At 26.7% G+C, this 14,024-nt stretch overlaps 1 protein-coding gene across 1 annotated transcript; it reads left to right on the top strand.

Moving 5' to 3' along the window:
• The first annotated feature begins 8,560 nt into the window (after positions 1-8,560).
• Positions 8,561-11,318, top strand: LOC124933823 (aspartic proteinase A1-like). The gene is made up of 12 exons (XM_047474263.1): positions 8,561-8,956; positions 9,043-9,103; positions 9,204-9,298; positions 9,388-9,500; positions 9,580-9,748; positions 9,826-9,865; positions 9,985-10,043; positions 10,123-10,239; positions 10,312-10,491; positions 10,573-10,692; positions 10,787-10,857; positions 11,222-11,318. The coding sequence occupies exons 1-12, from the start codon at positions 8,624-8,626 to the stop codon at positions 11,316-11,318; spliced, it is 1,455 nt and encodes a 484-aa protein (XP_047330219.1). The 5' UTR covers positions 8,561-8,623.
• Positions 11,319-14,024: the final 2,706 nt, after the last annotated feature.

Genomic DNA, 14,024 nt, shown 5'->3' on the forward strand with positions numbered 1-14,024 from the left:
TTTATATAAAATATTATGTGATATTTAAATTAATATTTATTTTTAATAAAATAGATAAAGTTAATAATTTTAAAAAGAAGTAAAGTGTATAATTTAAAAGAGATTTAGGAAATATAATCTAACCCTTTTTGTTCATTTGCTTTCCGTAGTCACTTGCACGATCATGCAAAAACTACTTTGGAGAACAATTTCATCTCTAGAAATGTCCCCAATGCCTATTTTCGTTTTTAATTGGTTCTAGAAATTTTATCCTCTCGTCTAAGGACGTAAATAATTGTCTATCTTATTTAACCTTAATTGTTACATATTTTTGTGTTTTTAATTCTTATTGATCTGGTTGATAAAATATTAATTTGTTTTGAATTAGTATATATTGAAGACTGGAGAAGCTGATGCGACTCATTGCATAAGTGGCTTTATTTGCAATGATCTTCTTTCTCCTTGCCGTTCTTTCTGGTTTGGTTTGAAATAATCTCTTTATCTTCTCTATACTTACAAAAATGAAGAAAAAAAATTATTAATAAATTTAAGAAGTCAGAACGAATTTCATAGTGAGTGGCCAGATTCCCATTTTAAAAGATTCTTAATCATGAGATCTTTAATCTCTTATTTAAATACTCTTTTTATTTGAACTATATTAGTGAGTTAAGATTAATTCTTATTATTAAAAAATTAAAAAATTGAATTTGAGATATTTGATTTCTTAGCCAAATAATAATATATATTTTTGTTTTAAAAGCTAAAAAATATTAAACAATTAGTGTAGAAATATAAAAAAAAATATTCTAAGTCGTTTTCTATTTTTTATTTTTTTATAAATATTTAAACCTTTTAGATCGAAAATAATTAAATTTGTCAAAATAAAACTACAAATATTGCCTTAGCCTTGAACTAAACCGGTCGTTCTAATTAAGTTTGAACACGGCTAAGAGTTGAACCAAACTGGTCAACTGTAAAAGTCAACCAAAACAAAAAATCTTACCAACACTTAGCCCCCATTTGATTGATCAAATCATCCACAAATTCTCACAATTTATCAATAATAATGCACTAACAAGGTTTTTGAATCATATATACTAAATAAAGAACATGGTGTTTTTTAGAAGATTACTTTACTTTCAGTCGAATTCGCATTAATCCTCGTTAGTTTGCATTGATCGACATTTCCTACCACACAATGTTACTAACAAATAAAACCCAATGTTCTTGCAATTCCTTGATTTTTTTTTTATTTCTACAAGGAATCAAGCAAGACATAATCTCAAAGCAATATATATTTATTATTATTATTATTATTATTTATTTTATTTAATATTATAATTTCCAATTATTATCCTTTATTTATATAGTAACATTTTATTTTATTATATCTTATTCATGCATGTTGTTTTATTTATTTTATTTATTTGTATATTTATTTAATTCAAACAAGTCTTTAAGACTTAAAAATCAAGTATTTTCAAACTTTTTTAAGTTATTTTTGAAATCTTGTACAGAGATTATAAACTCGGTTCTGAATTATCTGAAAATTTCAGCAAGAGTTTAGGAGTGCTCTCTAACTCACGGTATTTTTTTTTCCACAATTTTCGGTATCAATCACAGGTATAGACACTTATGTTTTACACCCTCCAAATTTATAGCTTTTAGAAAGTCCGAACATATTTCAAAAATATATATTCTATGAAACTCATAAACATAACATTGCAGGAAATTAAAAAAATTAATTTGAATGGCTTATTTGTGTCGATCAATTTTTGAATTATTTAAAATCAGAACGTATTTTAAAAATAGTTAAAATAAATAGATAAATAAATAAATGAGAAATGATTGAAAAAGAGAATTTGATAGAGAGAATGAAAGAGGAAATGATGTGACTGTGATTGGCCGAAAAATAACAAAATTTCTCTCTCTTCTTTCTCTCCTCACTCTTTATCATTTTTTCGATATTGTGACACATAATTCCATTCTCCGTTCCAGAAAAGATTTGTTTGGTTGGAAAGTTATTTTATTTTTGGATTAATTAGAAGAGAGATAATGATGGGTGTTTGTGTTGTTAATAAAATTAGAAAGATTCCCGGGCGATTCACACGGATAAAAATATAATAAAATAAATAATAATAATATGTATTCAATGTTTAAAATTCTTAATAAATCACGAATAATATATTTAAAAAAAAAGAACACTCTCATTCTACATTTTATTCATTCGATAAAAACAACATGTTTTCTCACATATCTCATCATATATTTTTTCCGAATGAACCTCTCATCTCGTAACCTTATACTTTCATTTTGAAAAATCAAATATTTGACTTATATTTTTTAACATTTAGCATCGTGACCTCACACTTTGGTCAATCAAATATTTGATTCATATATTTTAACCACTTTTAATTGATACCGGTCTATTATCCCTCGACAAACCATATGTCAATCACACTTGTTTAAATGTTTGTACTTGTTTTATTAGGTTGCAAGTTCAAAACATACATATAACATTTTTAATTTTATTTTTAACCGTTTGAAGTTTATGGCGGGTCAACCCACAATCCGAGTCAAGTATCCATTTACTCTCATATATATATATATATATATCCAAATTAACCACAGCTCTCAACCCGACAATACGGACACTTTGAAAATTAAGCATTATATATATATATATATATTAGTTAGTTAAAAAGTTGAATTTATATTGTTAAAATGTCCTGCGTTCATCAAATTTGGTGTTGAATTTAAAATATAAAATCTTATTAGCCTAGTTGATTAAAGGGTTGTACTTGTTTTGTTAGGTTAGGTTAGGTTGCAAATTTGAAACATAGCTATAACATTTTTAATTTTATTTTTAACCGTTTGAAGTTTATGGGTGGGTCAACCCACAATCCGACCCAGATATTCATTTACTCTCACTTATATATCCAAATTAACCACAGTTCTCGATCCGGAATCCGAACACTTTGAAAATTAAGCATCATTATTTATATATTTATATATATATATATATATATATATATATATATATATATATATATATATATATATATATATATATATATATATATATATATTAGATTTAAGATTTTTAATTTTTTAAGATTATTTCATATAATTATAAATAATTTAATCACATTTACAAATAATATATGTAAATTTTAAATAATATAACATTAATATATATATATATATATATATATATATATATATATATCATTTTAATCAAAATTTATATCTAAATTATTTTTATAAAATTATATATATATATATATATATTAAGATAAACTCTTTTTAATTTTTTTGTAAACCTTTATCATTTATAATTTGGTATACGCTATTATCTTTTATGTCGTATAAATTCTAAAAATATGAAAAATTAGTCATTTTTATTTCATTTATATTCCTAAAAGATGTTTATTGAAGATTTGATACTATAAATGACTATTTTCATGTTAATTAATGCATATAAATTGTTATCAATTAATTATTTAGTATTTTTATTGTAACACGGTATTTAAAATTGTAATTTGTTTAATTATTAATAATATTTTGTATTTTAAATTAAAATTTATAAAATACAATAAAAATATTATTTGGTTTTAATTAATGAAATTTTTTAAAAAAACAATCGATAACAAATTAAGAAAAACTAATTAAGAAAGTGTGAAAATAATTTTTATTTTATTTCTATTTTATGTTTAACTTTAGGTGAATTTATAAATAACTATTCCGTGAAAAAGTATATACAAAATATTATTTATCTACAAATATTTTAGATAAAATTAATATTATTTCAATCTAATTAAGTAATTAATTTAAAATTGGTTTAATGTTAACTTATATTTTATCCCCTAGTCAAATGTACCTACTTCATATACTACATATTTATTTTATTTATATAAACATTTATTTTTGTTATAAATGCAAATACCTTTATAATTTTTATATTTATATATAATATTACATATTTATTCTATTTATTTATATATATAAACAATTTCCTTTTTTTATAAATGCATCTTTAAACTTAATTAAGTAATTAATTTATAATTAGTTTAATGTTAACATATATTTTATCCCCTTGACACTCACTTAATCTTTCAATTAACCCTTATATTGTGACTCATACTTTTTCATATGCCTATTTTATCTCCTCGTCAAACCACGCACCAATCTTAGTCGACTTCAATTGATTACACACATTTTATCTCTCGTCAAACTCAACCACTAACCCCCCAATTGACCATCATTTTTTAACTCACATTTTTTCATGTATTTTTTATCCCTTCGGCAAACCACCCACTGACCATATTTTTGTGACTCACACTTTTTCATATGTCTCTTAATTTCTCGACAAACTACTCACCATTCTTAGTCAACTTCTCTTTTATTCTCACTTCAACAAATCAACAATCAATCTCAATTGATCATACACCTCTTATCCATTTTCAAAACACAACTACTATTCCTCAACTGACCCTGATCTTGTACCTCACACATTTTCATGTCTCTATATCCCCTCATATGTCTCTTTATCTCTTGGGAAAATCACTCATTGACCATAATCTTGTGACTCCTAAAATTAAAACGGTTAAAAATAAAATAAAAATGTTATAGGTATGTTTCAAACTTGCAACCTAACAAAACAAGTACAACCATTTAACCAACTATGCTAATAAGACTTTATATTTTAAATTCAACATCAAATTTGATGAACACGGGACGTTTTAACAATATAAGTTCAATTTTTTAACTAACTAATCTATATATATATATAATGATGCTTAATTTTCAAAGTGTCCGGAGTGCCGGGTCGAAAGCTATAGTTAATTTGGATATATATGTGAGAGTAAATGTATATTTGGGTCGGATTGTGGGTTGACCCGCCCATAAACTTCAAACGGTTAAAAATAAAATTAAAAATGCTATATGTATGTTTGGAACTTGCAACCTAACAAAACAAGTACAACCATTTAACCAACTAGGCTAACAAGACTTTATATTTTAAATTCAACACCAAATTTGATGGACGCGAGATGTTTTAATAATATAAGTTTAATTTTTTTAACTAACTAATCTATATACTATCAAATTTTAACTGTAAATTTTTTTCTCAATTTTTATATCATTACTCTTTCAAATGCACAAACTACATGCTAGTTTGTTTAATGACTTAAAATAAAAACTGAGGGAGAAAAATAATTAAGGTAGAGAGATAGATTAAAAAAGAGAGAATTAAAGAAGTGACTTAATAAATTTTTATTATATTTGCTGACCTAGACTTCCACTTTATAAAGAAATAGAGAGTAAAAGAGAGGAGAGATAAAATATTTATTGAAGTGGAGGATTATGGTGATCTTAAATTTTAAACATTATTATATATATGACAAATTATTTGGACGGTACTCTAATTACTTCGATCGCTCACTTTTAGCCCTCAAATTAATTTTTAAAACAAATCGTCCTTCAACTTTTAAAAAGGTCCAATGACCCTCCTTTAACTTTTTGGTTAAACATAACTGATTAAGCTTAAAATATTATATATATATATATTATCTTTAATTATAATATTTTTATTTATATATATAATTATTAAATCGCTTATATATAATTTATTTATTGAGCTTAAACTTGTTGACCAAAAATATATTATAATTTAGTATATTAAAAATAAATAAGTGCATAATGTCAAACAAATTTTAAAACAATTAAAGAATAATTTAATATATAAGTTAAAATGATAATAATTTTTTAGATGACTCAACTTTTAGTTTGAATAATTCAACTTCACAATTACTTCATAGGGTAATTCGTCGTGTAACCATAAAATGTGTAAATATTTACATGGTTCTTCACTAACCGATGTATGAAGATTTAAAGAATGTGTATAAATTAATAATGGAAAAAAGTGTATATGTTATCCTTAATTCGATTTCTGAGAGTTTCGACATAAAAGTAGTTAGACTTTTGTATTAACTTTTGTGATATTAGTAATGAAAATCTTTGATTTGTTTTAAGAGTAAAAAGTAATATAAAATTTATTAACTATCAACATTTTTTTAATGCATAATCTTAGAATAGTCAAATGTCACAACGATTATATATATATAATCTTCTCGCATTTACTCATTTGTCTTTACGAAAATCGGTCATTTATAAGAATTCAATAATAATGGGTCGTTTTGAAAAATCATCATAAGAAAAAATTTATGATTATATTAATTAAAATTTTTAAAATTATATATATATATATATATATATATATATATATAAAGTCAATGTAATTATCGAGCATTCACTCAAATTATTTAGTACATCTGTTGCATGTTCTTCCTCGCTTGGACATAGATATAGCGAACTAGCGTTATATTCTTTTTTAAAAATTGATATATAAAAAAAAACTGTAATCAAGAAAAATAATCGACATAAACTTTTACCATATGGTCCGCAAGATTGTAAAAAACATTTAAGTTTTTTAATCTCGCCAAATATACTCCGTTCCTCAATTTGTTTTTTAAATATTCAAAAACTAAAATACTCAAAAAAAAAATGAGAATCATAAGTAATATTGGAGAAATATAGAAGGCATAAATATTTGTATGATTCTTCACTAACTAAGGTAACGAATATTGAAAATGTAGACTTATATTATAGTAAAAAACAAATAATGGTAATCTCGTGAAATACGTCAAATGAAGTCATCAAACACATGAAATTGACAATCTATTAATATTTTGCAATCTTCGTACTTGATAATAATGATAAATCAATAGAAAAAAAACGAATGATCATAAATTTTACCATTTCAGTAATATAGTCAAGATTCACAGATGTGAATCGAAGGAGTTCATTGCAAAAAATCTCTTCATTGTTGTCGTATCTTTCTCACTCCATTACAAATTACGATTCAGTGCAACACCTTAAATGGTAAAGAAAACTCGTATCTTTATATTATGTAATTTTAGACACACGAGACAATAATAATTTTATCTAGTTCGAGCTACTTTATAAACAAACTAGAGAGGAAAGACCAAATAAAGATAATTTTATCAAAATTATTTTTTGTTTAATGATTTTTTTAAGCAATAACACATTTTCTCAAATTCTCACCCACATATACAACCACTATTATCAATTTAGTCTTATACCAACATATCATAATCTATATTTTAGTCTTATATTGACATATCTTTTCATTCAATTTCTTCATCCCCATATATACTCCACCATTATCATGCCCATATTCAAATTCTTCGAACCAATGGTCTCATATATGAAATGAGAATACTTTAACTATTAAACCATTTGTGATTGTTGATTTTAATTTTTAGTTTTGTGTATGTATATATATATATATATTAGGTAAATTTTTTATAATTTATTTTAAATATGTTGTTATATATATAATATAATTATATAATTTAAAAAATAATTAATATAAATATAATTAATATATAGAATTATAGATTATAAAATAATTAATAAAAATATAAAATAAAATAAATAATAATAATAAACTATTTAATAAATATGAAAATAATTAAAATAAATATATTAATAAAAATATAGGAATTAATTTAAATTTTTTAAAAATTAAACATTATTAGATTCCATCCAAAATCAAACAATCATCTAAGTTAATCAATATTTTAATGGGAAGAATGCCAATTTTACACACCAAGTTGTAAGAAGGTGTCAAATTTACTTAAGTATCAAAATTCCATTTATATGTTTGAACTTGTCAAAAAGTGTCAAATATATTTAAAATAACAGAAATGTTAAACGGTGTTAAAATTTTTGCCACATGTAATATCAACATATTTTTTTTTTAAATAAACATTACTTTAATTATTTTTTATTCAAACAAAACATTAAATCTTGGAGGTTAGAAGAAGGTAAAAATCCAAAAGAACTTGAGTTAATCAAAGAGAGAAAAGTTAGAAAAAAATGGAGAGTTGTGGAGGGATGAGAGAGAAAGTAAAAATAAATTTTGTTTAAATGGAAAAATAATTAAAGTAATATCAATTTAAAAAATTTAAAAATATATGGATATTACATGTGACAAAATTTTTAACACCGTTTAACATTTCTGTTATTTTAAATATATTTGACACTTTTTGACTTTTTGACAAGTTCATACATATAAATAGAATTTTGATACTTAATAAGTAAATTTGACACCTTCTTACAACTTGATACGTAAATTTTACATTTTTCCCATATTTTAATTATTTAGACCAGAGCAAAGTTAATAATATGAAAACAAATGAGTAAAAAGTTGGATAATTTGAAAAATTCTGTATAAATGGTCGGATTCAGGAAATATAACCCTAAACCTTCTTGTTCATTTGCTTTACTGATGCTTTACCCGTCGTCATGAACACGATCATGCAGTGAACGCAACCTTTTCATCAGCAAAAACTACTTTGGGAGAACAATTTCATCTCTATAAATGTCGCCATCCATCACTATCGATTCCTCATTCTTCTTGCACTTCTACTTCTTATTCGTTTTGCTACGTACGAAGGCGGTGTCTGTCGGTGACGACGGTGAGTAATCTTGTGTAAATTAGTCGATTTCTGCATTTTCTGAATCAAGTTCTTCAAATCGCTATTGCAGGTGATCAAGCATGGGAACACAGTTTAGAGCAGCAGTTATCACTCTTTTTCTTTCATCCCTCCTTCTTGATCAGCTGGTGTTTTCTGAATCCAACGATGGATTAGTGAGAGTTGGACTGAAAAAGTTTAAGTTAGATGAAAACAACAGGATCGCTGCTCCTCGACTTACCCCGCAACTACCGGGTTCTCAAAAGGATGGTGTCACTGTAAGGCTAAAGAATTACGATAACATGCAGTACTACGGTGAGATTTCAATCGGTACACCACCACAGAAATTCAATGTGGTTTTTGATACAGGAAGCTCTGATCTGTGGATACCTTCCACAGAGTGCTACTACGATTCTGTAAGTTTGATCATTTTTATACTTCATTCATACATATTTTATTAGGAGATAAAATTATGTTGAATTTGCCTCTGTTTCTGCTGCAGCCTGCTTGCTATAATCATTCCAAATATGATGCCCGTCGATCAATAACATATAGAGTGAACGGTAGGGTGTCTGTTGCAACTTTTACAGAAATAACTTTATGTAAGCAACTAAGCAGGAAGGTGATAATTGACTTGAAACATAATGTTGCTGTTTTTCACAGGAAAATATACTGAGATACACTATGGTTCAGGTTCAATAGCTGGCCACATTAGCCAAGACAATGTTTTAGTTGGTGGTTTAACAATTAAGAATCAGGTTATTATATATATACAACATATCCTTTCATAGACCAAATCATCATTTCTTTCATACTAATACAATACTTAAGTTTACTACAACTACAGAACTTCATTGAAGCAAGAAGACTGTCTGGTTCTGTGTTTGAGTTTACCAAGTTTGATGGTGTTCTTGGCCTTGGATTACATGAGATCTCACCTGGAGGTTCTGTTCCAGTATGGTATGTACTATCTAATGTCAAGTTAAAATTTGTTGTGATATTCTTCTTTAAGATAAGGAGTATCCGCTCATATTTGTAGGTACAACATGATGAACCAGGGTCTGATTCGGAATCAATCGTTCTCATTTTGGCTTAATAGTAAAACAACAGGAGAGGAAGGAGGTGAACTTGTATTTGGTGGGACTGATACAAGGCATTACAAGGGGGAGCATACTTATGTCCCTGTGACCCACAAGAGCTCTTGGCTGGTTGGGAAATTTATACATATATATTTATTTTTTATGGTTGTTTCTTTTAGAACCTTATAATGTGTTTGCTCTTGTAGTTTGATATGGGTGATGTCTTCGTCGAGGGTCAACCAATAGGTAAGATCTTTCATCGTGTTCATAAAAGAAGAGATACCATTTAATTGGAGGTCATGTTGGTGGAATGAATAATAAAAAGAGAGAGCGTGTCATTTATTGATTATAGAGTATATTTACAGGTGTTTCTGGTTGTTCTGCAATTGCGGATTCTGGAGCTTCTTTGTTGACGGGTCCAACTGTATGTGAAACTGAAAAAGAGTTTTATTTTATTGTTCATATAATGGCCGATAAATAATGAATAATTTTTATACGTGTAGGCTGGGATTGCCATGATAAACCATGAAATTGGAATCAGAGGAGTAGTTAACGATAGATGCAAGTCAATCGTTGGACAGCATGGACACAAAATTCTCAACAAGCTCCTAGTAGTAAAGGTTTGTTATTTTGGTTGAAATCTATTTTTCCTTAAAATACACTAATTATAATGTTGTCCTAACTTTTAATAGGAGTCACCCTTGAAAATTTGTTCTCTAATTGGATTATGCCCAGATTATGAAAGTAATAATAGAACACCAGATTTTATCGATGTCGATACGTGCAATAAGTGTGAAATGATAGTTGTGTGGATGGAGAGTCAACATAAGAGGAATCAGAGAGAATATGCTATTTTAAATTATGTTGATAAGGTAAATATTTATTATCTCACTTAAAATAATTAATATTAACATATGAATCAAATAAATGATAAAAAATAATGTTTATATCAGCTATGTGATTCGTTTCCAACACCAAATCTGGAAACAAGAGTGGATTGTCAGCGAATTTCCTCTATGCCTGTATTTTCGTTTTTAATTGGTTCTAGAAATTTTACCCTCTCGCCTGAGGAGGTGAATAATTGCTTATCTTATTTTACATTAATTGTTACATATTTTGTTTTCTTATTGATTTGGTTGATAAAATATTTAATTTGTCATGAATCAGTATATATTGAAGACTGCCACTAATTGCAGAAGTGGCTTTATTGCCATAGATCTTCCTGACGGACCTCTCTGGTTTGACATAATCTTTATATATTCTCTATTCTTGCAAAAATGAAAAAAAAATTATTGATGAATTTATGAAGTAAAATGAATCTTATAGTGAGTGGCATCCCTACTTTTAAGGATTCTTAATCATAAGATCTTTAATCTCTCATTCAAATACTCTTTTAATTTAAATTAGATTAGTGTCTTAAGATTAATTTTTATTTTTAAAAGTTAAAAATTGAATTTGAAAGATTTGATTTCATAATCGAATTATAATTTTTTGTTTTAAAAGCTAGAAAATATACATCATAAGTTTTTTCATAATATGTTAAACTAGTTTAGACAAATTATATATTAATGAATCTTATTATGATTAATGTGATCTATGAAGGATTTTGGGGCATCCATTCATGGGCCGTTATCACACAGTATTTGACTATGTCAATTCGAGAGTTGATTCGAGAGTTGGATTTGCGGATGCTGCATAATAATATTATTATTAATAATAAAAATAATGTACTTATTTGTTAAATTCATTTATGTTAACAAAATATTTGGGTCAAATTTGTTTTCATTTACCATATTTATATTTGAGTCTTGTACGTCTTATTCTTTTGTTCTGTCTCGTTTTATGATAAGACTTGAGAGATTTTAAAAATAGGCTCGACTCGAGTATTTGTAAAAAAATGTTTTCGTCAATTATTTTGCTATGTCCCGTAGTTTACCATATTCTCGAATCTCGTAAAACAAAATGAGAAAATAACTCTATCAAGAGTCTTTTCATCTGAAGTTGAAATGAGAAATCGAGATGTTAGACATACTTTTGGTTCTTTTTAAGAGTCGTTACATAGTTAATTATCGAGAAATTAAGGAAAAAAATTACATTTTTTTTTGGCGTGGAAAAAGGTTTTGATGCTATGTTCCACTCGTCCAACCAAATGAAGGGTCACTATTTTGAAACAAATTAGGCCTTTTTAATTTTATCACAACATATTACAAAGTTCTTTTTAAATTTAAATTTCAGAACTTAATCTCGTTTTTCTTTAAAAGATTTTACTTAGACTAGTCTAAGATTTGAAAGTGATACGCTCTTTCAGTAGATAAAATTTCATTTAAATATAATTGAATTATCTACAACGTAGGTAACAAATATGGACCGAAAATTAATAAACGATTCGGGTTAGAAATATAAAAAATTATTCTGAGTCATTTTCTATTCTTCTTATTATTATTATTTTTAATTTTTAAAAATTTATTAGATAAAAAATGGCTTAAATAATTAAATGTCAAAATACACTTACAAACAATGCCTTAGCCCTTAACTAGTTGGGTGAACGCGGTTTAGAGTTGAACCAGACTGGTCAACGGTAAAAGTCAACCAAACTAAAAAAACTTACCAACGTACATCTTAACCTTAGCCCCATTTGATTTTTTTTTTCATTTGTTTATCAAATCCTCACAAATTTATCAATATTAATTTACTAACAAGTTTATTGAATTATAATGAAATTAGGACGTGGGTAATAAATCAAATAAATTTTATATAAATTCAAACATTAATTAAAGAGTGAAATTTGATTTAAATATATAATTTTAACTAATTCATTTAAAATGTTTTGAAGAGAAATTAACAAAATGTAAAATCAAGAAATTCTATTCGTCGATTCAAACACGATCGACACGGTCGACACAACACAATCAACGACGCGAACGACATGATCGACACGAACGACACGATTCGCGAAGTAAGTGTCGCTAACCTTAAATCTCTCAGAATTGCGTTAGTCTTTTCTGGATGCTAATTTCCTGGTCGCGAGCATTTGTTAGTTCTCTAATCTTGGGTGTTCTTGGAAAGTTGACTTTCGAAGCGATTTAGTCACTGAATCTTCAGGGTTTCTGAATTGCTATATTTCTGCATTTTCTCTGTTTTATTAATGTGTTATGCTCTTCAACAATGGAGAAAAAGAAAAATGTAATGAAGCCAAGAAAGTCAAGGAATTTGTTATGGAAAGTCTCAAGGAGATTGCTATTGCTGAAAAAATCGAAATGATTGTTGAAAAAGTTATTCAAGAAAAATAGGACAAAATTAAAGAAAAATCAAATATTGTGAAAAATTCTGAAAAAAATAATGCTGGAAATCAATGAAAGAAGAAAGGAGTCTGAAATGTTGGTTACAATGAAATGGTTAAACTGTTTGGCCTCAAAAAAACCAAATCACCAAATTTCTGATCCAATCTAAAAAAGGAGAAATTGTTATTAATAAGAAGAAAGTCCAGCATATAACAACTCAACTCAATATTCATTATCTTCAGTAGTGGAATTTACTAAAAAAGAAAAATACGAAGAGATAGTAATTGATCAATGACTATAATGAGGGAGCTGATTAAGGACCCTAAATCGAAGACCTATACTATCAGGAGCAACTCTACTTGGAAAGTAAATTATGTATGGAATAAAAATGCAAGAAAGAAAGTTGAAGACCACGCCTACAAAGGGAAAATCTTCTTTGGGGATGTTAAAATAAAAGTGGAGGTACTTAATCCTTTTTTTAAGTTTAAACTGCCCAATGAAGTAGAAGAAAATTGCATAAACGAAAGAGAAAATGTGGTGGTAGAGAATTATATTGGGAAAAATCGAGTATCATTTGCAATCATCAAAGAAGTTTTAATGACACAGTGGAAGGAAAAAGGGCTGAAGAAGATCTCTGCAAATATTAATGATCTCTATTTTTTGCAATTAAAGAAAGAGTCGAATCGTGATGAAATTCTGGAAAATGGGCATACATATATATTGGATCCAACTGAATGAAGTTGGAAATATGATTCGAAGATTTGAACATGTTAAGTAAACCTAAGGAGACAACACAAATATGGTTCAAGCTTTGGAATATCCCTACAGACATGTACAAAGAATAAACCATTAGTCATTTTGCAGGGTTATTGGAAAACTATTATACATGGACCCAATAAAAAAGGAGAAGAGCATATATCCTTTGCTAGAATTAGCATAGAGGTGAATCTTTGTAGCACATTACCAAATAATATTATAATGGTTGACATGAAAGGAAAATCTACTATCATGAGAATCACTTATGAGTGGAGACCAACAGGTGTGTTGAGAAAAGATCTAATCTAAACACACGATAAAAGAAGATATAAAAATAAAGTGGTAATAATAATAAAGAACAAAAGATA

The sequence above is a fragment of the Impatiens glandulifera genome, chromosome 4, assembly GCF_907164915.1.
Source record: "Impatiens glandulifera chromosome 4, dImpGla2.1, whole genome shotgun sequence".
Lineage (NCBI taxonomy): Eukaryota > Viridiplantae > Streptophyta > Magnoliopsida > Ericales > Balsaminaceae > Impatiens > Impatiens glandulifera.